General features: G+C 40.7%; 2 protein-coding genes across 3 annotated transcripts in view; both read right to left on the minus strand.

Moving 5' to 3' along the window:
* LOC310877170 (methylmalonate-semialdehyde/malonate-semialdehyde dehydrogenase [acylating], mitochondrial-like) overlaps positions 1-26,470 on the minus strand; it is a 110,103-nt gene that overhangs the window by 14,275 nt on the left and 69,358 nt on the right. The window lies entirely within an intron of this gene.
* Positions 81-14,377, minus strand: LOC310877173 (ectonucleoside triphosphate diphosphohydrolase 5-like). Of its 2 annotated transcripts, XM_083790917.1 has the most exons (14): positions 14,213-14,377; positions 11,059-11,300; positions 10,060-10,139; positions 9,033-9,176; positions 7,771-7,846; positions 7,215-7,250; positions 6,714-6,802; positions 6,519-6,601; positions 5,215-5,276; positions 4,271-4,372; positions 3,380-3,523; positions 2,976-3,032; positions 1,814-1,929; positions 81-204 (listed from the first exon to the last, which is right to left on the minus strand). In XM_083790917.1, exons 2-14 carry the CDS (start codon positions 11,291-11,293, stop codon positions 121-123), a joined length of 1,308 nt encoding a protein of 435 aa, XP_083647043.1. In that variant the 5' UTR covers positions 11,294-11,300; positions 14,213-14,377; the 3' UTR covers positions 81-120. The 2 variants fall into 2 exon arrangements, with proteins under 2 accessions (XP_083647043.1, XP_083647042.1); XM_083790916.1 differs by lacking the exon at positions 14,213-14,377 and having other exon boundaries at positions 11,059-11,470.

Here is a 26,470-nt window from a genome sequence, read left to right on the forward strand (position 1 = left end):
CAAATGTCCCGGGGTAGATGGAGGCCTGGCAGTGGCCATTATTCAGTACGCCTGATGATTGAGCATCAGCTAAATAAACAGTGTGTATATATATATATACATCCTCTTGCTCCTCCCTCCTCAGTGGATCTTCAGGTTGTGGAAGTGATGAAATGTGGCGCCCAAAGCCCAGCTTGTCTCCACGTTGTTCACTTTCTTGGTCAACTGGGAGGGGGGGGATAGAACAACAAACAATGAAAATAACCCAACACCAAATCACTTAAATGCCTTTGTATTTATTGAAATAATAAAAAAGAAAGTAACACGTCATGTGTGTGTGTGTAACGTTTATTTTGTTTGGTTTTTTGTCTGCAACGGTTTGGGCCGCGACAGAAATCAACTTATTTTGTGAGATTTTAATTTACTTGAACATAGGAGAGACATTGGGAACCAAATATGCAGAAAAAGCAAGTCGAAGCACTTTTCTACACATGTGGAACCTGGAGTAGTGCCGGAGTAGTGTGGAGGAGTAGAGGCAGACAGTGTGGTACTGGTATGTAGAATAGTTCATGCACAAAACCCCTTTCAAACAGCAATACCAAACACACGTAGCCTACTGAAAAGAGTTGATTTCTGAAGAACGAGACAAACCAAATCAGTTGTATTAAGTCTGCATTTAATTACAGCTGTGACCAATTAAAGCCAGTGGCATGCCTTGCGCTGTGTCGCATAGGATTAGCCATGGTAAAAAGTACAACTTCTCATATAGCTCCCTTGCGGCAAATTAGGCTCGCAAGCCGTGTGTGTGTGTCTGTCTGTCTGTCTGCCTGCCTGCAGTGGTGGAAAGTAACTAAGTACATTTATTCAAGTACTACTCCACTACATCTCAGAGGCAAATTACTACTACTGCTGCTATAGTAGTAATAATAGCAGTAATAGTCCTACTATACTGCCACTACTACTCCTATCACAATATCATCACATAAGATATATTGCCCAGCCCCGTCTAGATACAATTCGGAACATGCCCTGAGCCGTTTCTAGAGCCTACATTCTAGGGGTGTAACGATATAGTAACTGTCAAAATATCTATTTTAATTTGAAAACTATCGAAGTATATCAATATGTAAACGGCAAGTATCGTAGTGTTTTGTTTTGCAACGGAAATAATCAATTTTTATCAATACCCTAAGTCAGGGGTTCTCAAAGGTTTTGGCTGGGGACCCCCGGAAATGCTTTGGCCATGCCCCCCTCCCCACCACCAATACAAACTGACTGCAAAAATAACCTTAATAATAGAGAAAATATAAATGTATAATAATAAATAATAAAATAATAATAATAATAATTTGGCGACCCCCGAGGGGTCACAACCCACGGGTTGAGAACCCCTGCCCTAAGTACATTGTATTTAGCGAATTTAAGAAGAAAAAATAAAAAGATGGGTTTAATTACTTTCCCATTCCATATACTGTAGCTACACTTTGTCTATTGATAAATGTGCATTCTCTGTGTTCATGTCAAGGCATGGGTTAATACTGTATGTGTTCAAATACAATGTCCATCTATTTGCCAGAGAATCACTGTGTTTACTAATTTATATCCATAATAATTGTTTCTCTTAAAAAAACCTGCACTATCCACAAGTTTCACACATATTTAATGTATTTGCTAAATAGTTACCGGTACTGTATCGGTTTCAAATCATCGCCATAATGAACCAATATCGCCCATGTATCGTATCGTCAACCATGTATCGTGATACGTATCGCTGTTAGAATGTATCGTTACACCCCTAACTAGACTCCATTGTTATTGTGACGTCTTACTGTACCTGCAGTACAGTGTTCTCCTTGAAGCCAAAGCCGTCCTTGAGCAGGCAGGTGATGTAGGTCAGGTCCATGCACAGGAATGGACTGGCCGTGCCGTACTTGGTCATCTTGTTGCAGACTGTGACGACACACAGAGAACAGACGGTGATGTAATGCCTCTCTGTTTACGGCTTGGATAATAAGTCATCTGTATGCTGCCGTGTGGGCCGAGGGGCAGGGTTTTAACCCATTCTGACCTGAGATCAGATTCTATAAACGTCTTCTACATCCTAACAGTTTTCTGAAAAAGCTATGTTTCTATGTCAGTCGTTCTTCGATTTTTCAAAAATAGCAGACCTACAAGCTCGTATCGCGCCACTCGGTGGCGCGATATGAGCTTGTAGATCTGCTATTTTTAAATAGCTAAAGCATAACATGATGCTAACACCAAAATGGGTGCCCGTTCAGAATGGGTTAAGATAGGGCAGCTGAAGGGTGGACGGACTATTGAGATGCGTCCCTCGTCTCAAGTGCATGACGGGTCTGTAATGGTGATTAGCGTTGCCGTCGGGCAGAAACCCTGTATCTCCATATTTCAAGTATGACTTAAGTTAAACACAAAAGTAGCCACGACGTATTGTGATGTGGCGAACATGCAACTTGCAATTTCTGCTATCTTTGAAAATGTTATTAAAGTAAAAGTTGTTAAAGTGTGTCTGTGGGTTTTTAGAAATATTGAACCAATGAAAACAAGTGCTTGTGACAAAATAATATCTACAATGGAACACTTACAATGGAAGACTTATAGCATGTTATGTAGACGGCACTATAATTGCATTGTATATAGTCATAGCACGCCATAGTACATATGTATAGCATAGTAGTATATATATATAGTTTATATGTATAGTCTCATAATATAGATATTCCACTGTTACTTTCTTAGCTTACGCATGTTTTATGATAAATGCTTTTGTGATGTATTCCCATGCTTTTGTTCTTGATTATTGTAAATCGCTCTGGATTAAGAGCGTCTGCTAAATGCCTAAATTGTAAATTGTAAATTGTAAACACAGGTTATTATTTTTCATTCCTGAGAAGCAACTGTTTTGGACATACAAGGTTTCCACCCGACGGCGATCGCTATGCATCACCGTGCGTTCCGGCACTCGGTGCTCGACTCACCCTCCTTAGCCCTCTTCTTGAAGTCTTTGACCTCCAGCTTGCCTCCTTGGCTCCCGTCTGCAACGAGAGGTGATCGGGGTCATTTGCGTTGCGTATCATGCTAATTCTATACACCATTAATTACAGTAAAAGTAGGCCTATACACACATACACACACACACACGCTTCTATCATGCTAATAATAGTGTGTGGGCCCTTTTGGCTCGGGTCGGCAGAGAGGATAGTGATTAGTCTAATAACTACACACCTACAGCATAGGGCTGTCAAACCCACAGAGGCAGCTGCTGATGACTCATATTTCCCCGTCTCTGTCTGCAATTAGAGTGTGTGTGTGTGTGTGTGTGTGGGGGGGGGGGGGGGGGGGGGGGCAACCTCCTGCTGGGAGTGCGTGTCTGTTCGCTCACCGATGAGGCCTGCATCCACAGCTCTGTCAAAGTAATAGGAGAATGCGTAGAAGACGCCGCTGTCCTTCAGTTCGTGCGGCTGGTGGATGATGCCCTTGACCACTTTGAGGATCTCCTGATAACACAGCTTGTATCCTGTATAACCTGATGCAAGAAGGCACAGAGACGCCACGTTATTATGGAACCATATGAGAGATTTGTTTTTTACATCCAGAGACCCCGTCCAGGACAGGCTTCAGATGTAGCCTGGTTAATAAACCAGACCGAATCAGCCGTTGGCAAAAAAAAAATTGCCTACCGGCGGATTTCGGTCTGGAGAGGCTCAATTGTACGCCCATTTTCTACACACGAAAACGTGTGCGCCCAATAGGGACACGGTATGCAATATGGGCGGGCTTTGGTACAGTGACGTTCAATGCTTGAGACTTTTGACTGACAGTAGCTCTGACCAATTGCGTCAAAGAGAAAATGTTTCCCTGGAAATGAAATCCAAGCTGAGCCTCCCCAGACTAATATCCCGCGGATCTGTGCGATATTAGTCTGGTTTATTAACCAGGCTACTTCAGATGTGCCTCCTCAGGAGACTCCATGGATCTGAACCCATTTGATTTTAATATGAAACATTTGGTTTCATATTTATGGAACCATATAATGCATCTATATTTAGTAGATTAAAATCTGCAATACACTGCACTGCAATGCTTTTTACCTAAGCGCTCCTTAGGGTGTTTAAGGTGAACGTTGAATCACTTCTTTAAACCCAAGGACATTTATATTTGTGAGAGTAAAGCATCTTAAAAGGAATAGATAAGGTTTCTCCACACTGATCTTGATTTGTTAACCCCAAACAACAGATCGGGTGCTTGTATTCATAGCACAATCGGTTCGCACCATCTGGGATCCCGCTGACTTGATAGGTGACTCCTCCAAAGCTCCACTCATCCTTGAACTTCTTTGGCAGACAGGAGCTTCTGAAGACCCGCCAGTCCACATCTGGAGAGGAGAGACACAAAGACTGTGTTTAATCTCTGGGTTTGACTCAAGAATTCACACAGCCGGTTTCTGTGGCCTTACGGCGCAGACAAGGGGAACGCCAAACTAATAAGACAATGAATTCCACCCAAGCCTTTTGGCAATCCCAAGGAACTTTCCTATTATTTCTCAGCATCTCCCTGGAATTGCTGATTAGAAAGGAGGACCTTAGTAAACCCCTCACCCCAAACCCAAAACCTTTAAATTGCTATTGTTGGACACAAACTTCTTATCTCCATATTAATCCATTCTGACCTGAGATCAGATTCATACGAGGTTTCCACTGGACACACAATGGTCTTATTAACCCATTCTGACCTGAGATCAGATTCTAAAAATGTCAGTCGTTCTTCGATTTTTCAAAAATAGCAGACCTACAAGCTCGTATCGCGCCACTCGGTGGCGCGATATGAGCTTGTAGATCTGCTATTTTTCAATAGCTAAAGCATAACATGATGCTCACACCAAAATGGGTGCCCGGTCAGAATGGGTTAAAAGATTTTTTCATACATTAATGCCATACTTGAACATACTACAGTGTCACACAAAAGCATCAGTAGCAGCAGATCCACAAGCTCGAAACGCGGTGCGAAGCGATCCGTTTTGGGCTTGTACATCTGTTACTTTTTGAATTTGAACAGTTTTGAATTGAACAGTTTGACATATTTCCACCCAACGGAGACAAAATATCGTGAAACGAGGAAAATAATAAAAAGGAGCATTGACGCTCGAAAAAGTAATGTGAAACCTGTGCCCCGTGGAGTCACAGCTAATGGGAACCAAATAACCATTCATTCATGTACCTTCTGCACCCAGAGCTCCCAGGCTCGCCAGTCGTGCTGCCATCAGCCCGTTCCCCAGATAACTGCAGGGAATCAATGGTATGAGTGAAGAGAACAAAAAGGTAATAGGACACTGTCACGCCGCAATATAATGTACTCTGCAAACAAACTAGATACCCCCACCCCAGTCACACCACAATGTACAGTAGCACATTAGTACAGCAAAATAGATACTATATCCCTGCCCGCTGCCCCACTTTCATTTCATCTATGTACTTAATGGCAATCCGAACAAATGAAATGCTCGTTATGGAAAGATCACACCCGCGTGAAGTGAGGGGCGCTCTTATCATCATACATCATCTCATTCTGGCCAATCACAATTTGCGTCCTCACCTTTTGCGTCAATGTTTGTGTTTACACAAACACTCAAAGCTGGCCATTCATTGTCAATTTGTCAATGGCCTTCAATGTTTGTGTTTACACAAACACTTAAATTCTGGCCATTTATTGTCAATGGCATTCAATGTTTGTTAGGGCAATGTTTGCGTTTACGCAAACCCTCAAAGCTGGACATAGGAGGGGCTAGTGCCCCTCAAAAACTTGTTTGCCCCGTTTAAAAAAACGGCTAAAATGAGCTAAATCTATAAGCTCACAACGCATTGCATCATGACATGTTGTGAGCTTGTATAGTATCTGCTATTTTCAAAAAGGATTTTTGCCTATAATGACTTGCCCAAAACAATTTGAAACGAGTTGTTTCTCTGGAAATAGCAACGGCACTTAGGTGATCTGACTCACAACATTAGGTTTTAATTGGAGTCCCAAGTGCAAGAAAACTGCTCTATGGTGGAGGCCAATTATAATTACGTAGGCAGAAGCTCACTATTGGGTCATTCTTAACCCATTCTGACCTGAGATCAGATTCATACGAAGGTTTCCGCCGGACACACACTGGTCTGATGAACCCATTCTGACCTGAGATCAGATTCTAAAAAAAATTCAGTCGTTCTTCGATTTTTCAAAAATAGCAGACCTACAAGCTCGTATCGCGCCACTCGGTGGCGCGATATGAGCTTGTAGATCTGCTATTTTTAAATAGCTAAAGCACGACATGATGCTGACACCAAAATGGGTGCCCGGTCAGAATGGGTTAAAAAATAAGAATCGAGTCTGACATTACTTCCAAACCATATTTCAGCACAGTTGGCTCTTGCAAGTAGGCCAACATCTCTGAAGCTGGAACAGCAAAGCTTTCATGGAAGTTAGTACACATTAGTTATACCGTTATAATGCGTTTTTATTTGCATTTGAACATGCATTACCTGTGAGTGTATAGCTCAAACGTGGAATTGAACATGTCGAATCTGGCAATGTAATCGTCCGGCGGGGCGCTTTCAACTGTTTTCTACGGAGCGATATCAAATACTGTATGTCAGATCACAATTACAACATTATTTCAAAAGAACTCACAGAGAAATGACAGGGAAAAAAAGCAAGTTGAAATACAGGTGACGAACCTGTGATTTCGGTAGGAAGGTAATCTGGGTAGATCCCCCACCCAAATCCAAGATCCCCACAGTCTTCTTAGTTTGTGAATTCAGGTGACCTAAAAGAAAGAGAGAAAAAAAAGGTCCCTGGTTTAGATCCAGCGGTGAACTCTGCAGCGCACACACAGGGACGATTAGGAATCAGCTACACTTAGAAGATGTTATCTTCAAAAGGGCCATTATGTAACCAGGGGTACGAAATCTCAGCTTTGTAGCTGATAATGAGCCAAATCACGCAGTCATGCAAGGTGAACATGTTCAGCTTCTATCAGAAAATAACTGCAGAATTATGTGAAATTATATGTGCAGCTGTCTTTGTTGGTTTGTGTAATTTGTGTGTAGTTGCTTAACTACATAATAACTTTGTCTACAGAGACAACCAAATTCCCCCCCAGGGGATTTACAATGTTTTCTCAAATACTGTATTCATGTACGTAGGAGACCATGTGGACTTGAGTTTTCAGAACTCACCAGTCAGAAAGTTGATGGCTACCCAGGCCAGGATTCCTACATCGCAAATTAGCAAACAAAACAAAAGCAAGAAACGGATAACAGTCATTTTCAAGAAAAGCTAACAAGACCGTTTCAGGGAAGATAACCACATGATTTCATTCAAAATTGCAACGCTTACAACATATACATTAACAAGTGCAAACACCTGGAACCAGAGCTATAATTCACAAAAACAAGGTCAAAACGCTGACAAATCAATAACACCATGGCACAACGTGTGGTTTAAGTCAGAACATCAAATCTTTTCACCACATAATTGCAGCCTGTTCAGGTCATAACAGTTCTGTAGCCCCAAAACAATTACATTTTCTAAAGTGTCATCATAAAAGACGGCAATAATCTACTGTAATTTAGCTAATGTCATAAATAGTTCCGAGAAGGAAATGTGCGTAGCATGCTAGAATTGCTCTGATGGCACTGTGCGGGTGCTGCAGAAACAAGCAGAAGTGACAGTGGGAGCTGATGAAAGGCTTGTGGCTGCTGCTTGTTGGGGCCAAGGGTGACCAGACGGTACCTTCGTTTGTGCCGTTCATTATGCTGACGCTGTCGTCTGACACCAAGAAGGGAGATTCATGAAACACATCCAGGACCTGAGAGAGAGAGAGAGAGAGAGAGAGAGAGAGAGAGAGAGAGAGAGAGAGAGAGAGAAATCAAGAGGAACAAATAGAGAAACCAAGAGACCAACACAAAGCAGGGGAGAGCAAAATTAAGTCAGAGAAAATTACAAAGAGTAAAAACAAAGAGGAAAACATTGTACAGTGAAAGGCAAAATGAAGACAGCGAGGGAAAAAGAAAGCGAGAAAGCAAAAAAAACTGACTTCATGTTATCTGCAGTAATGGTAAAGCCCCTCCAGACATGCCCTCCACAAGACGGGGATTAATTAATTTCCCTGTGGGGGGATTAATAAAGTATCATATATCTCCCACAATGCCTGGGGGCCATCCATTATGCCTTATCCTCATTGAGAGCCCTCTCTCCACGGCGCTCCTGATAACAATGCTCTTCCTCCTTCAACACTCTAGTACCTGTCACCCTCCACATCTCTCCCAGGCTGTGCAGATTGCCCCGCTACTCTTCTTCCCATAACCCATTCTGACCTGAGATCAGATTCATACGAGGTTTGCGCCGGACACACACTGGTCTGATGAACCCATTCTTTTTTTTTTTTTTTTGATATTTTTTTGGGGCTTACGCCTTTTATTGATTTTTTAAGGGACAGATAGTAGGCTGACAGGAAACGGGAGAGAGATGGGGGGATGACATGCGGTAAAGGCCGTGTCGGGTTCGGGAGTCGAACCCGCGGCACACCGCGACTGGATCACCAGTCCGGTGCCCAGACCGTTACGCTACGGCCTGGGCCGATGAACCCATTCTGACCTGAGATCAGATTAAAAAAATGTCAGTCGTTCTTCGATTTTTCAAAAAATAGCAGACCTACAAGCTCGTATCGCGCCACTCGGTGGCGCGATATGAGCTTGTAGATCTGCTATTTTTAAATAGCTAAAGCATAACATGATGCTGACACCAAAATGGGTGCCCGTTCAGAATGGGATAATAACAAGTCAAGTCAGGATAGCTTTCTGTGGCGATGATCACTCCAGGCAGTACAAGAGAGACCAACGCTGCGCTCGGCATTATCTTCTCCTGCCTCCTGGCTGTTCAAGCAGCGCCGCCGCCGGAGCATAATTTATAATCCACGGGCATGCGCGATGCTTTGCCAAAGAATAACCGATCTACAAGCTATAACGACGCATGCCTACTTGTAGCTCCTTTACCTGGTCCAGGAGAGCTCTGGCTTTGTCTCCAGGCAACAGCCGGAGTCCTGCCGTGGCTCTGAGGACCACCGGCGTCCTCTTCCACTCCAGACGAGGGACCGTCTTCCTGGCCACCTTCAACAGCATCCTCACTGTGTGACCGCCCTGTGTGGGGACAGAGGGACATCAGTCTGTGACTGTCCCGTTAGGACAGACAATCATCACTGTATGACTGTCCTATGGGGACAGAGGGACAACATCACTGTGTAACATCTCATCTACACTGCCAGCGATGCGCGTGAGGCTCGAGCGAACAATGAATTCTCATTAGAATACATGTTTTTCAATGAGACTGTCCTGACGTACCCCGAGCGCGCGGCGATGTCGTTCACCCCTCCTATATTCACTTGCAGCGAAGTTTTTTGAGCGAAGTTTAGCGGCCCCAACACCGTTATTGGTTGAATCTACACGCTACTATTTATTGGTTATTAGATTGTTTCAGGCTACGTTGCAAGGCTTGAATGCAATGGCCGACGCCCCATATATCAGGACAGTTGTTTGTGTGATATCGCCGTCGGAACACTCGGCCCTTGCCTGTGTAGATGAGGTGTAACTGTCCTGTTATGATAGACAATCATCACTGTGTAACACTTCACTTCACGTCACATCAACGAATTAAAAAAAGAACCAAACAATTAGAAGCAAACAGTATAGCACAAGTCAGACAGGATGCATTTTCACGCTGCAAAACACACAGGGTGCCTTTTATGTGCAGCCTACAAAGCAGAGCAGCTTGCAGCACCTTTTTTCAACCTTTTTTTCAACCAAAACATGAGGCGCATAGATAAAAACGCTGGGTGCACTGAAAAACTTCACTAAAAGTTGAAATAAGAATTACAAAAAGATGCCCCCAGCCGCTGAAACGCATCCCGTCTGATCGGGACCCAAGTCTTAAATCATTTTTGAAGGTTTTCTTTATGCAACTTCAGAGAAAACAGCACTTTTTATGCAGCTCAACTGAACTGATTAGTACTGACAATTAACTCACCATCTCTGGTGAGTCAGCATATGCTGACAAGCCAGGCTTTATGGAATGGAACATCTCATTGTCCAAAACAGGCAGCTCCGCTAAAGAATACAGCATATACAGCACGCATCAGTTATACAGCACATATTCAAAACATTCAGAGGACTTTAAAGGAGAATTCCATGCTAGAATGCTTTCTTATCTTTCTTACCTTTCTTTGTAGTTGTTAGGTCCCCACCAAAGAGGTCCAGGTGTTTTTTTGTGCAAAAACTCCTTATTGGCTATTTCCCCTACCATAAGCCCTCAATGAATTGCATTGCATTGAATGGGAATTGAATGGGGCTATGGGGTGTTATGCTAGTTCGCTTATTTCCATCGAAAGAAGTAGTAAAGTGTGCCGCTTGGGATATTATTTACATTATGAAGAGAGAATATATACAAAGAAATTATAATTTTGAGCGATGGAAATAAGCGAATTAGCACAACACCCCATAGCCACATTCAATTCCCATTCAATTCAATGCAATTCATTTAGGACTTATAGTAGGGGAAATAGCCAATAAGGAGCTTTTGCACAAAATAACACCTGGACCTCTTTGGTGGGGACGTAACAACTACAAAGAAAGGTAAGAAAGCCTTTTAGTATGGAATTCTCCTTTAAATTGGCAGTTGGTATACATATATTATGCACTGTGCAGCATTGATCTCATTCAAGACAATTCAAGTTGACTCGTGTGTCGTATTTAACGAAATACAGGTTTTATATAACTTGCAAAACAGATTAAATTAAATATAATCTGCAGGTATTCATTTGCTGTTGTGCAATAGGGATTGGATTCCCAGAATTTCCCACCTGTCAGTCGACATAGTATGTACTAGCATCATGCTGTTTAACTTGCTTGTGGAATTTAAATACATGTCATGGCAGTACATGATTAAAATCTTTGCTGCTGTACAATAAAATTGACCTCACAGGCTCACACGATCTGCTGCATTCAATATAAAAAAAAGTCAGGCTACCTGAGTCTTTCTGGATGAAGGTATACACGTGGATGCGCGTCCCCGTGCTCCCTGCGTCGAACATCACCGCGTAGAAGATGCGGCTGGAGTTGGCCGGGCGGCTGAGTGCGGGCAGCAGGCTGCCGATGCTGTTGGTCAGCTCCAGGAGAGAGGTCTTGGCCTGGGCACGGCTCAGCCCCACCATGGCCAGAAGCACCGGCAGGAGTATCACATTTACAGGCACCCCGGGTCTCATCTTCACGCTGGAAGAGAGACAGCAGTGAGGCACGATGATGAAAGATCAAATGAAACCAAAAGAGTTACCGGTGGCGTGAGTGAGTGAACCGAGGAGACAGCGCAGAGAATGAGGAGCTCGGTTAGTGAGTGTCTGCCCTTATGAAATGTGATGTCCCAGGGTGACCGGCGGGTGACAGAGGAGTATGGGAGTGATCAAATGGAGCAAGGTGAGTTAACCAGATGAAGTTATGTAGCCTGCGGTTTCACCACGCCCTTGTAGCCCACTATAACTAACCACAGAGGAACATCCCTGCAGTAGCTCACTGCAACGTCTCTGGCATGCATGTTGACTCAATCACTGTACAGGAAGGAATCATGTCATACATCTTATTTGTGGAACTACGGTATCGATAGGGCTGCCGTAAAATGGCTCATTCAAGCAACAAAATGAAATCCCATTTTAAACAAGATTGTGGCTTTGTGCATGTTGATCTACAAGCTCGATATGTCGCAATGCGCCATGTTGTGAGCTTGCAGGCCAGGTGTCTGTGCTATTCATCATGACTAAGTATAATTATAGGAATTATGTGGGTGATATTTGCTAAGATTGGCAACGAGTCCCAAACCAGAGATCCATCACTACGACGTATGACATTAAACACAAAGGAAGATATGTTGCAAAATATGTAGTAGTAATAGTAGACTTGATATTAGAAGGAAAAATCTGAACTCATGTTTGTGGGGTGTGGGGGTTAACCAGTGAGGATTCAGGAATCGGAAGACAAAATGCTTTTTTTTTATGAGAAAATACATTAAAGAAATACTCCCCACCAAGACTCAACAACCCATCTCCCTTCTACCTCTCTGAACGACCTACACCTCCATGTCCCCACTCCCACTCCCTCAGGTCCGGGGAATGATGCCAACCTCCTAGAAACCCCCCAGGACCAAGCACCTAACCAGGGGTGATGCCAACCTCCTGGATGAAGGTATACACGTGGATGTCCCCTATTTATGTACTGCATCTTTTAGTAACTATAGTAACTAAGTACAAAGGGTGCTCTATGTTTGATGTATTATATTCATTATTAACATTAATAGTAAACAAAATAAAACGTCTGGGTTTCCGAGGCCATAGTAAACATAGTTCACTATAGCTCAGATATAGTTCAGATTTTTGTTTTAGGCCTAAAACAAGCAGTCTGTAAATACAGTAGTGGGGTAACAATTTCTTGTGCATTTCATTTAAGGGGCTACACTATGTTAAGTTCCGGTTGCATGTGCATAAAAAAACATGTGGCAGATCCGACTCAGCTTGACACTATTCAGCTCTGCCTCCATTATTCATTAATTGGAGCACACTGACACTGCCAAATGTGGATGAGTTTCACTGCAATGCTTCCAAGAACATGTTTTTCACACTAAACTACAGCACACTAAATCTGAAGCTGTTAAAGGTAATACTTGACAATTTTGTATATCAACTTTTCTTTCCTGGATTTGTTTTTTCACCCCAGCCCACATGGTAAATGAAGAATCCAAAAACGGAGTGAATGCATGATGAACTGAAGTTAACTGGGGCAAAGTTTTAAAAGAGCAAAACTGTATTCAGTAATTACAGTTCTATGCTCAGTAGCAAGTGAGAAAACACACTCAAATCTTTAAATTGCTATAGAAAACATTTCAATTTAACAGCCTCTTCTTGCACACAAAGTACACACCTTCTCCAGGTATTCAAGGCAACATGTCAGAGGTGAATAATGGTCCATATAAATAAAAGGTTGTAATTTTAGGGGTATTTTTTTTTACCTTTAACTTCAACCTGTCGTCCCTATTTTGTGACAGTCTTCAAAAATCTTCACAAATTGTAAATCAGCTATTTTCACTATTTTGCTTGCAACATTTTCTTAGGTGTAGGACAGACCGATTGGTTTCACAACATGGGTCTAATCTAATAGCAATGTTTATCAATGGAAAATAACTAAGTATTATTTTTGGAACATTCATAACCATTAATGATAACTCAAGACAGGCCTTAAAAGCTCTGTATTATGAGTTATCACTTATCAGTTATGCATATTATGAGTTATCATTAATGGTTATGAATGTTCAAAAAATAATGATTATTTTCCATTTACTGTAACCTTCACGAGTGGAATACAGAAACAAGATGAAATATGTAACGCACGCACGCACGCGCACGCACACACACACACACACACACACACACACACACACACACACACACACACACACACACACTGTATCAGCCATAATATTTACTGTAACTGTACTGTATGTCCTCATATGATGTGTAATCGTGTCTCAAAAAGATAACGATCGGTGTTCAATAAAAGTTTCATTAAAATAAAACCGAATCCAGCTGCCATGGCTTTAATGCCTTGTAGCCTATACTATGATCATGATCTAGCATTAAGTAATATAAGTATACAAAGATGTATTCTATTTTAATCAAGTCCATGTTATGTTATCTCGCTGTTTAAAAGGTGTCTACAGTCTACACTGTGAGTGCCGCCCATGCCAGTGTCACAACGGCCATGTCATGTCATGTCATGTGTTATTACTACAACGTTTATTACTTTAGTTTGCAATGAGCAATTTGTGTTCCTCTCTGTTGTCAGCGTTTCACAACACAGCCACTGACATTATCGTTACAATTGATTACATCAGCTAGCAGTTAGCTAGCTTCTCCACCAGAGTAACTAACCACCGACTGACATAACGGTAGGCTACACTGTACACAGCTGTCACCTTGTAGCCTACGGTTACAACTTATTCAAGAAGGGAAACCTGAATTAAACGCCACCACAAGCGCTTTATTGTTCCACCAAAATACACGAGGCGTCTACACAAACTGACACAATGTAATCTGAGTAGTTGAGGAGGAGTAAAAGAAGTAAAAACAACTCATCCTCACCATGATGTCACTTCTTCTGACTGGACGATATATGACGTCTGTCTGTGTGTGATGATGTTAACCGTCGGGGGCCCCTGTGTGAGTGTGAGCCATAGACTGTAAAAAAAAATAGGTGTGAGCAGAAAGAAAGAAAGTGTCTATATGCACTTTCAAAAAGCCGAGACCGATCGAATCTGGTTTACATACCCAATTACCCAGGGTGATCCGGTCTAGAGCCCACTAACTTCCGTATATCCGGCCAGCTGGCAACGTTTCCGTATCCGTTCTAAATACCTTCCAGCATTTGGCATAATATGACTCATTCTCAACTAACTGATAACTGACGTTATCCGCAGTCATTCAATTAAAAAAGAATAAAAAGAATAATAAGTGCGTGTTTGTTTGTGCGCTTGTGCGTGTGGCGTGCGCGTCTTTGCAGTAGGGGTTCTGAGCGTGTGGGGGGGGGGGGGGAGGAGGGTTGGCTTGAGCTGCGGTGGGAGGGTGGGATCCATAATAACGCACGTGCAAGTATTTAAGTCATCAGATCCTGCGCGCCACCTCTTGGTCACAGTCACACCACCACACACACACACACACACACACACACACACACACACACACACACACACACAGTCACTGACACACAGGTTTGCAGCTGTTAGCCTATGTTAGCTTTACGATCAGTGCTTGCCTTTACTTTACTTTTACACATCGGGCCCATTGTTTATTTATTCAGCATTTGAGCCACGGACCACCATCTGATGACATTTAGCCTCTCAGACCCAAAACTAAAGAATATTTTGGTGCCGTTGGATAAGATCGAGTTTGTCCACACTCCCATATGCGCTGTGTTGATGTTGGTAGGTACCATTAGGAGATATGATTAAAAATGCTATCTAGACTTCTGGTAAATGAATTAGCCTAATGCAGGTATTAAACTATATTTTACTTTTGACGGGTCCATTTGGTTTCTTTCTATCTCGAGTTAAAGCTCTAATAAGGGTCCATTTGGTTAAACTCATATCTGCATGGGACCACCTGGAACTACCCCCAAGCTGGACTGGTTTATTTTATCTGCTTACCATAAAGGAGTTGATGGAATTGGGTGTAATTTCACTTTGATGTAGCAGCATATTTATGTCCGCGTTCCAAAATTCCCATACGAAAATATAGTTATGAACAGGAACCCTACATAAAACTCATCCAAATTTCAGAAAAGCTTTATGGAGGGTTCCGAGAGGGGCTATATCCTTTTAATACTCTATGTTCTCAACCCGTTTAGGACCCCCACATACTATAAAATTAGTGTATAAATGGAACCAAATGGATTCGTTAGGGCCCATTTGGTTCCATTTGTACACTCTCAGAGTTACAGGTCCATTTGGTTCCAAACTATCATTTAGCTGGGGACCCCCTGGAACTCCCTCGAGGACCCCCTGACCACTGAGTTATAGAAGCATTGTTGTTTTGTGTGATGTGATATGAAGCCTCTGATATGAATCTGAGGCAGTGTGTGTGTGTGTGTGTGTGTGTGTGTGTGTGTGTGTGTGTGTGTGTGTGTGTACGCTTGGCTGTTTGGACATCATGTGAGCTTGTAGATCTTCTATTTCTATACATTTCATACAAATCGTCCCCCTGGGTCCACATTTGGTTTGGACACATGCACACACACACACCCCTGAGTCAAATGACTAATTGACATCACCAGCTAGCCTGGATCCAGCCCAAAGACCCCGCCCACTCTGATAATCAGGCTAATCACCAGCTGGATTGGTAGTGACTGTTCAATCGTGTTGTGTTGCATCATGTTTCCTGGGGCCCGTTTCACAAAACTTGGATTAGAGATTAAGCCAGGCTTTAACACATAGCTGGTTTAATATATCCTGGATCAGTGATTAACCGGTTTCATGAAAGCTGGTTGATCTTGCCAGATTAACTTAACCAGTTAACCTGGATATGTTGAGGCTTGATTCGGTTTCATGAAAGTGATGCTACATTAGTTACCATGGAAACTAATGCTTTGGATTTAGCCTGCTCCGGACCAGGCTAACAGCCAGGTTTAACCTAATCCTGATGTCTTTACTGTTCATTAAGCAGTCAAACTGATCACAAACCAATGATGTTTTCCAGATTTATTCAATTATTATGGGTTTATGTTGCCTTATTTGTATCGGTCTGCATTAAAGGACTAATTTAAGCACTATATAAAATCAAATAACCAAAATATATAGGCTGCACAACATCATGACAGCTTGTGAGCTTGTAGATCAGCTGCTTTTGGTGAATGTACACTATAGGTTTGCTGTCGTGCAAGTGCACGGTTAAGAATAATTATTATATTATATTATTATTATTCTTTTTTGTAAAAGTGAAAACCACTAAATATTACCATTACTCATTGTTTTACAACATATTACCATTGTAACGTTTCACCCACTACTAGTCCTACATACTTACACCTAGAAACCCCATTCAAACCTATTTAGGTTCATCCTACGGTGGACATGTGTGCCTGAAAAGGAATCTTTGAAATGTTTCATAGTTTTAGAAATATAGTGCTTTCAAATTTGAGACATTTATAGGCAGATAGTGTCACTTCAAAAAATCACTTTCACCTAGAAACTCCATTCACACTTTGTAAAATTCAGCTTTCTGTGGAGACACATGCTGGAACTTTTTACTTTGAAATGTTTTGTAGTTTCTGAGTTATTTAACTTAAATGCCCAATGCATTCTCAATAGCACAAACTTTGGCATGCTACATGAACCCATGACCCTCACCAGTCTGGCCCCTGCCTGGACAACAACCCCCTTCCCCAAAGGTAGCTCCCTCAGAGGAGGGAGTTATGGCCAAATATCACAATGCGACAATATCATTATGCTTACAATATTAATAATTCTGTTTTAAGTTAATAGTAGTGGTAAAATGTAAACTATATTTTTGGGGTAGTTAATCATTCAGTCTATCCACTATTGAGAGTATGTTCTCTCTTTAATTACAGCAGCAGTATTTATTTTAGAAGCTTAAGTCCTTGTATCAGTAAGTCTTGAATAGATTAGTAAAGATAATGAGATATACAGAAGGGGGCTGTAATGCAACTATTAAGGATGCAAACTGCCTTAATACCCCATGAAGAAGAAGGATCAGTAAATCTGTGATCCACATAATGGGTCTAGAGACAAAAAGCCAGACTGTCTATTAAGCCAGGCTTGCTGATCCCGGCTCGCCAAATCCGCCAATTCTGAGCCTCGCTTGGCTTTAGTGGAACGGAATAAATCAGGCTGTAAAGATCAGGATTTAAAAAGCCTGGCTTTGGCCTAAATCCTGGATTAGTTAATCCAAGTTTCGTGAAACAGGCCCCTGGTGTACAACATCTAGACCATTTTTAAGTAACAACACACAAGAACTAAAAGGGTTTTAATGTGTTCATTTATTGACACTGTGCTGTACTGAAGCTAAATGATGTGTGTGTGTTACCGGCCTCTCATTTGCAGTGTTGACACAGAGGCTATATTAATGGCAACTATTTCATAGTACAACTTAAGTTAAAGAAATCTGAACTATCCCTTTAAACGGATAGTTCACAATGTTTTAACTTCAGCTGTATGAAATACTTGCCATTAATATAGTTGTTGCAACTGTATTGATTGATTGCCAGTCTCGTGGTGGGAGTTCTGCTCTGGTTTTGGTGAACATTAAAGGAACACTTCACCCTTTTTTGCAAAAAAAAGAAGAAAATATGTTAATGACGATTAGAAGACTTTCCTTTAGGTCTTTGTGTGTAATATTTGGTTTTAATATTTGAGCAGTGTGCCCAGTGTCTTTGATGGCATCGACACTGGGCTCACTTCCTTCCTGGACTACAATTCCCATAATGCTTTGTGCAAAGGAAAGGAAATGGGTACTATGTTTACCCAGAGTAACTGGACTAAGCTCAAGAACTTGCACTGCTCCTCCTTGTGGATAGAGGTAGGGCTGTCTTACTGAGACAACAACATGTAGTCCAGGAAGTAAGTGAGCCCAGTGTCCATGACATCAGAGACACTGGGTTCACTGCTAAAATCTAAAATATCCAAAACCACATATTACACTCATAAAGACCCCCAGGAAAGTGTTCTAAATCTTCTAAATATATATTGTTTTGCAAAAAAGGTGAAGTTTCCCTTCATTTTCCGGTCATTTTGTGGGGGGCACTGGGGTAAAAAAAATGTTTTCTACCACTGCCTTTTCGACCAATGACAAAGCTTCTAGAAACATCTTTGAATGCCGATTGTGGCCCCTAGATGTGTCACAGAGACTTCACAATTTCTTTGAGCGTTTTACTCATTTCTGGCTGTCTGAATATACAAAAAAAAAAAAATCCTTAAAATTTTGCGAAATATTGCTTCTAGCAGCTTTAATTCTCAGGGCTTCTTTCTTGGTAATCCAGTCCCAATGCAATGCCCATATATGGAGTGTCACGGCAGCCTCCGTGTCGCTCTGTTTTTGCTTGTGTCACGCGGCGTGACGGACTGATGCCCGTATATGGTGGAGTGACTGATGGGTCACGCCACAGGTTTTGCAGGTTTTCATAGTAATCTACGGTCGCAATTATTATGCAGAATGTCCCATTTCACACACGTTTTCAAATGTATAAATTGTATACAGATATTTTGAAAATGGCAGATCTATACAAACTCAACAATGTGTCACATCACATGCTTGTAGATCAGCAATTTTCAAATGGCGTATAAAAGTGTATATAGGGCTTAATGTGGTTGATGTGTGTTTTGTAGTAATGATCTAAATCAGTGGTTCTCAACCAGTGGTCCGGGGACCACCGGTGGTCCTTGAGAGGGTTCCAGCTAGGTGGTCCCCAGCTAAATGATGGTACCCAAATGGACCCTTATAGAGCGTTGCAGTCCCGCCCCCTTTCATGACGACGAGAGACCCGGAAAACAATAACGTTAATTTTCCTCAGACTTTTCAAAAAGTATTTATTTCAAGATGTTTAAGCCGCGGACAGAGCCAACTCAAGTGGTCAGAAATCATGACAAACACAATGTTTTGGGCCGATCAAATAATTTGTAAGAAAAACAAAAAGTGTTGCATCCTGCCTTTTTTTCATGATTTGTCACAACTCCAGTTGGCTTTGTCCACGGCGTAAACGTCTTTAAATTAATACTTTTTGTAAAGTCTGAGGAAAATAAATTCCGGGTCTCTCGAGGGAGCGGGACTGCGACGCTCTATAGATCTTTAACTCTTGAGAGCATAAAATTAAACCAAAATTTGGTTTAATTTTACGCTCAAGAGTTAAATTATTGTTAAACATCTGCATTACTTAATTTACAAGAAGTCTACCCAATTAGAGAATGTAGAAGAATTGTTATTTTGATCAACATCTGCCTGCTATATAGCCTACAGTATAATAATTTATATATATATATATATATATATATATATATATATAGTATAATGGTACCAACATCAATACAGCATGGAATGATGGACAAAATCTCATCCAACGACACCGAAATATTCTTTAGTTTTGGGTCTGAGAGGCTAAGGGCCGATTCATACTCCTATTTTAGAGCCGAATAAAAGTCGGTTCGGCGCTGTAGAGCCTACAATTTGACGTCATTTGAGGTTCGGGGGGGGGGGGCGGGTACCGTCCTAAAGTCGGCACTACAGCCGAATTTGTTTTTACACATTGAGGGCGGGAACCCCTTTTGGTGTTGCAATATTTATATATATATATATATATATATATATATATATATATATATATAATATGTTAGATCTACAAGCTCATGTGCCGCGCTATGAGCTTGTAGTTCTGCTAAAAAAAAAAAGAAAATAGTGGAAAATGTGGCACAAATCTTTGAATATAACATAACATTTTTAACTAAAATCTTTGTTTCTGGCGGGGGGGTCTCCCTGGAACAGCATATTTTCAGATGAGGGTCCTTGACATGAAAATGTTTGAGAACCACTGACATAGAAACATGAGGTTTTTCAGGGAAGGAAACAACAAGTTAGGGAAAACTCACACAGCTTCAACACACACGGCACACACATGCGTGCTCGCTCACACAAACACACGGGGGGGCGCTGAAGGACTTGAGGATGACATGGAGTGAAGATGGTTGAATTATATTATAATTCAACCATCATCACTCCATGTCATCCTCAATAAATATATGTGAAACCACAAGCCGACTATGGTCCTGCATGGTGCTCTAATAGGCACACTGGTGTAAGGGTGATATAGCCTACAACCAGCAAACCCCTTCGTACAGTATACAATTCTTTCATGGTCCTTCGAGCACGGATCAACCTGCCATCAGAGATGGACCGGAGTCCCCCTCCCCAGCTCGCGCCACCATCGGCGCAGCAGCGACCATGGGCCCCAGCCCCCCAGCAGACATGGCCCTCAGCTCCCCAGCTGTCCATTGGACCAATTTGGTCCATTTCTGTAAGTCTGAGAGTGTAACACATGTAACCAAATGGTCCAACACTGGTTATCGAAGCGTGCACACACACACACACACACACACACACACACACGCACATAACCAAATGGATCCTTACAGATTCAACACTGTTTTTTGTTAATCATCAGATGAAATGTGGGAGGTCGGCAAGAAAAAGTTAAAAAAATCAAAGCAAATACCGGTAATTCGAAAATGTTATTTTTGTGCTTTTGAGTTTCTCTTCTTTATATATTACTTTACTGTTGAAATGTAAAATTTACATTTCAACGAAAGGACCTGTAAAATGTAAATGACAACACAAAAACTAAGGCACTGGTGTCGTACTTCTGGTTTACCGGAACGGGGTTCAACTCCCTGCAGTGCCCTGCTCATTGTGTTGTATTTACATGGTTCATTGGTCCATGGTCTCAGAGGTCATTGAGCGGCACGCTATAGTGCGCGATTCTTCATCATTGTTGAGGATTTTAAAAAAGGTGAAAATCGCGGAAAAGCGAAAGGCTATAGTCCATGGTCACGGACCGCATACTGGTCAAGGTCATTTATACTGGTCAAGGTCGGGTGAAGGTCATTTATACTGGTCAAGGTCATTTATACTTGTCAAGGTCATTAGTCCATGATCTCGGAGGGCATACAATAGTATGTCGTTTTTTTACTATTTACACTGGTGAAGGTAATTTATACTGGTCAATGTCATTTACTAGTCTTATGAAGATCATTTATACTGCTCAAGGTCATTGATATTGGTCAAGGTCATTGAGAGGCGCACTGTAGTGCACGATTCTTCATCATTGTTGAGGATTTGAAAAAAGGTGAAAATCAAGGAAAAGCAAAAGGCTATAGTCCATGGTCACAGTAAGCTGAATAATAAAAAGTGTGAATGGAGTTTCTAGGTGAAAGTGATTTTTCACGTGCCAATGTCTGCCATTGAGCCCCATTGTAAATTTGAAAGCACTATATTTCTAAAACTATGAAACATTTCAAAGATTCCTTTTCAGGCAAACATGTCCACCGTAAGATGAACCTAAGTAGGCTAGAATGGGGTTGCTAGGTGTAAGTATGTAGGACTAGTAGCATGCCAAAGTTTGTGCTATTGCCATAGAGAATGCATTGGCCGTTTAAGTTAAATAACTCAAAAACTACAAAACATAAAAATAAAAAAAAGTTCCAGCATGTGTCTCCACAGTAAGCTGAATAATAAAAAGTGTGAATGGAGTTTCTAGGTGAAAGTGACTTTTGACGTGCCTATAGAGCTGCCATTGAGCCCTATGTTAAATGTCTCAAATTTGAAAGCACTATATTTCTAAAACTATGAAACATTTCAAAGATTCCTTTTCAGGCAAACATGTCCACCGTAAGTTGAACCTAAGTAGGCTAGAATGGGGTTGCTAGGTGTAAGTATGTAGGAATAGTAGCATGCCAAAGTTTGTGCTATTGCCATAGAGAATGCATTGGCCGTTTAAGTTAAATAACTCAAAAACTACAAAACATAAAAATAAAAAAAAGTTCCAGCATGTGTCTCCACAGTAAGCTGAATAATAAAAAGTGTGAATGGAGTTTCTAGGTGAAAGTGACTTTTGACGTGCCTATAGAGCTGCCATTGAGCCCTATGTTAAATGTCTCAAATTTGAAAGCACTATATTTCTAAAACTATGAAACATTTCAAAGATTCCTTTTCAGGCAAACATGTCCACCGTAAGTTGAACCTAAGTAGGCTAGAATGGGGTTGCTAGGTGTAAGTATGTAGGACTAGTAGCATGCCAAAGTTTGTGCTATTGCCATAGAGAATGCATTGGCCGTTTAAGTTAAATAACTCAAAAACTACAAAACATAAAAATAAAAAAAAGTTCCAGCATGTGTCTCCACAGTAAGCTGAATAATAAAAAGTGTGAATGGAGTTTCTAGGTGAAAGTGACTTTTGACGTGCCTATAGAGCTGCCATTGAGCCCTATGTTAAATGTCTCAAATTTGAAAGCACTATATTTCTAAAACTATGAAACATTTCAAAGATTCCTTTTCAGGCAAACATGTCCACCGTAAGATGAACCTAAGTAGGCTAGAATGGGGTTGCTAGGTGTAAGTATGTAGGACTAGTAGCATGCCAAAGTTTGTGCTATTGCCATAGAGAATGCATTGGTCGTTTAAGTTAAATAACTCAAAAACTACAAAACATAAAAATAAAAAAAAGTTCCAGCATGTGTCTCCACAGTAAGCTGAATAATAAAAAGTGTGAATGGAGTTTCTAGGTGAAAGTGACTTTTGACGTGCCTATAGAGCTGCCATTGAGCCCTATGTTAAATGTCTCAAATTTGAAAGCACTATATTTCTAAAACTATGAAACATTTCAAAGATTCCTTTTCAGGCAAACATGTCCACCGTAAGATGAACCTAAGTAGGCTAGAATGGGGTTGCTAGGTGTAAGTATGTAGGACTAGTAGCATGCCAAAGTTTGTGCTATTGCCATAGAGAATGCATTGGCCGTTTAAGTTAAATAACTCAAAAACTACAAAACATAAAAATAAAAAAAAGTTCCAGCATGTGTCTCCACAGTAAGCTGAATAATAAAAAGTGTGAATGGAGTTTCTAGGTGAAAGTGACTTTTGACGTGCCTATAGAGCTGCCATTGAGCCCTATGTTAAATGTCTCAAATTTGAAAGCACTATATTTCTAAAACTATGAAACATTTCAAAGATTCCTTTTCAGGCAAACATGTCCACCGTAAGATGAACCTAAGTAGGCTAGAATGGGGTTGCTAGGTGTAAGTATGTAGGACTAGTAGCATGCCAAAGTTTGTGCTATTGCCATAGAGAATGCATTGTGTTGCGGAGGATGAGAGGAATGCTCTCATCCTCCGCAACACCCATTCTCATACACCGCAAGGATATGGGCTATAGCCCATATCGTACGGCATACTATACTGTAGCACGCCGTTTTTCATCATTTTTGAGGATTTTGAAAAAAAAAAAAAAAAAAAACGATGGGTTATAGCCCATCATTTTTTTTTTTTTTTTTTTTTTTTTTAATCCTCGTTTTTCATCATATTGGACCATGGGCTATAGCCCATATCGTACCGTACGGCATACTATAGCACGCCGTTTTTCATCATTTTTGAGGATTTGAAAAAAATGAAAAAATGAAAAAAACGATGGGTTATAGCCCATTGTTTTTTTTAATTTTTGAAAAAAGAATTATCCTAATTTTTCATCATTTTTGACCATGGGCTATAGCCCATATCGTACGGCATACTATAGCACGCCGTTTTTCATAATTTTTGAGGATTTGAAAAAAATGAAAAAAACGATGGGTTATAGCCCATCGTTTTTTTAATTTTTGAAAAAAAAGAAAATCCTCGTTTTTCATCATTTTGGACCATGGGCTATAGCCCATATCGTACGGCATACTATAGCACTCCGTTTTTCATCATTTTTGCCATTGAGCCCCATTGTAAATTTCAAAGCACTATATTTCTAAAACTATGAAACATTTCAAAGATTCCTTTTCAGGCAAACATGTCCACCGTAAGTTGAACCTAAGTAGGCTAGAATGGGGTTGCTAGGTGTAAGTATGTAGGAATAGTAGCATGCCAAAGTTTGTGCTATTGCCATAGAGAATGCATTGGCCGTTTAAGTTAAATAACTCAAAAACTACAAAACATAAAAATAAAAAAAAGTTCCAGCATGTGTCTCCACAGTAAGCTGAATAATAAAAAGTGTGAATGGAGTTTCTAGGTGAAAGTGACTTTTGACGTGCCTATAGAGCTGCCATTGAGCCCTATGTTAAATGTCTCAAATTTGAAAGCACTATATTTCTAAAACTATGAAACATTTCAAAGATTCCTTTTCAGGCAAACATGTCCACCGTAAGTTGAACCTAAGTAGGCTAGAATGGGGTTGCTAGGTGTAAGTATGTAGGACTAGTAGCATGCCAAAGTTTGTGCTATTGCCATAGAGAATGCATTGGCCGTTTAAGTTAAATAACTCAAAAACTACAAAACATAAAAATAAAAAAAAGTTCCAGCATGTGTCTCCACAGTAAGCTGAATAATAAAAAGTGTGAATGGAGTTTCTAGGTGAAAGTGACTTTTGACGTGCCTATAGAGCTGCCATTGAGCCCTATGTTAAATGTCTCAAATTTGAAAGCACTATATTTCTAAAACTATGAAACATTTCAAAGATTCCTTTTCAGGCAAACATGTCCACCGTAAGATGAACCTAAGTAGGCTAGAATGGGGTTGCTAGGTGTAAGTATGTAGGACTAGTAGCATGCCAAAGTTTGTGCTATTGCCATAGAGAATGCATTGGCCGTTTAAGTTAAATAACTCAAAAACTACAAAACATAAAAATAAAAAAAAGTTCCAGCATGTGTCTCCACAGTAAGCTGAATAATAAAAAGTGTGAATGGAGTTTCTAGGTGAAAGTGACTTTTGACGTGCCTATAGAGCTGCCATTGAGCCCTATGTTAAATGTCTCAAATTTGAAAGCACTATATTTCTAAAACTATGAAACATTTCAAAGATTCCTTTTCAGGCAAACATGTCCACCGTAAGATGAACCTAAGTAGGCTAGAATGGGGTTGCTAGGTGTAAGTATGTAGGACTAGTAGCATGCCAAAGTTTGTGCTATTGCCATAGAGAATGCATTGGCCGTTTAAGTTAAATAACTCAAAAACTACAAAACATAAAAATAAAAAAAAGTTCCAGCATGTGTCTCCACAGTAAGCTGAATAATAAAAAGTGTGAATGGAGTTTCTAGGTGAAAGTGACTTTTGACGTGCCTATAGAGCTGCCATTGAGCCCTATGTTAAATGTCTCAAATTTGAAAGCACTATATTTCTAAAACTATGAAACATTTCAAAGATTCCTTTTCAGGCAAACATGTCCACCGTAAGTTGAACCTAAGTAGGCTAGAATGGGGTTGCTAGGTGTAAGTATGTAGGACTAGTAGCATGCCAAAGTTTGTGCTATTGCCATAGAGAATGCATTGGCCGTTTAAGTTAAATAACTCAAAAACTACAAAACATAAAAATAAAAAAAAGTTCCAGCATGTGTCTCCACAGTAAGCTGAATAATAAAAAGTGTGAATGGAGTTTCTAGGTGAAAGTGACTTTTGACGTGCCTATAGAGCTGCCATTGAGCCCTATGTTAAATGTCTCAAATTTGAAAGCACTATATTTCTAAAACTATGAAACATTTCAAAGATTCCTTTTCAGGCAAACATGTCCACCGTAAGTTGAACCTAAGTAGGCTAGAATGGGGTTGCTAGGTGTAAGTATGTAGGACTAGTAGCATGCCAAAGTTTGTGCTATTGCCATAGAGAATGCATTGGCCGTTTAAGTTAAATAACTCAAAAACTACAAAACATAAAAATAAAAAAAAGTTCCAGCATGTGTCTCCACAGTAAGCTGAATAATAAAAAGTGTGAATGGAGTTTCTAGGTGAAAGTGACTTTTGACGTGCCTATAGAGCTGCCATTGAGCCCTATGTTAAATGTCTCAAATTTGAAAGCACTATATTTCTAAAACTATGAAACATTTCAAAGATTCCTTTTCAGGCAAACATGTACACCGTAAGTTGAACCTAAGTAGGCTAGAATGGGGTTGCTAGGTGTAAGTATGTAGGACTAGTAGCATGCCAAAGTTTGTGCTATTGCCATAGAGAATGCATTGGCCGTTTAAGTTAAATAACTCAAAAACTACAAAACATAAAAATAAAAAAAAGTTCCAGCATGTGTCTCCACAGTAAGCTGAATAATAAAAAGTGTGAATGGAGTTTCTAGGTGAAAGTGACTTTTGACGTGCCTATAGAGCTGCC

The sequence above is a fragment of the Protomyctophum parallelum genome (genome assembly GCF_964188405.1).
Source record: "Protomyctophum parallelum genome assembly, chromosome: 19".
NCBI classification, from domain to species: Eukaryota; Metazoa; Chordata; class Actinopteri; order Myctophiformes; family Myctophidae; genus Protomyctophum; species Protomyctophum parallelum.

Coding starts and splice junctions, on each gene's coding strand:
- LOC310877173 (XM_083790917.1), bottom strand. CDS start 11,293: ATGAGACCCGGGGTGCCTGTAAATGTGATACTCCTGCCGGTGCTTCTG. Junction 9,177..10,059: donor ATGCTGACTCACCAGAGATG/GTGAGTTAATTG, acceptor GTCCCCACACAG/GGCGGTCACACAGTGAGGAT. Junction 205..1,813: donor AGGAGAACACTGTACTGCAG/GTACAGTAAGAC, acceptor CCCCCCTCCCAG/TTGACCAAGAAAGTGAACAA.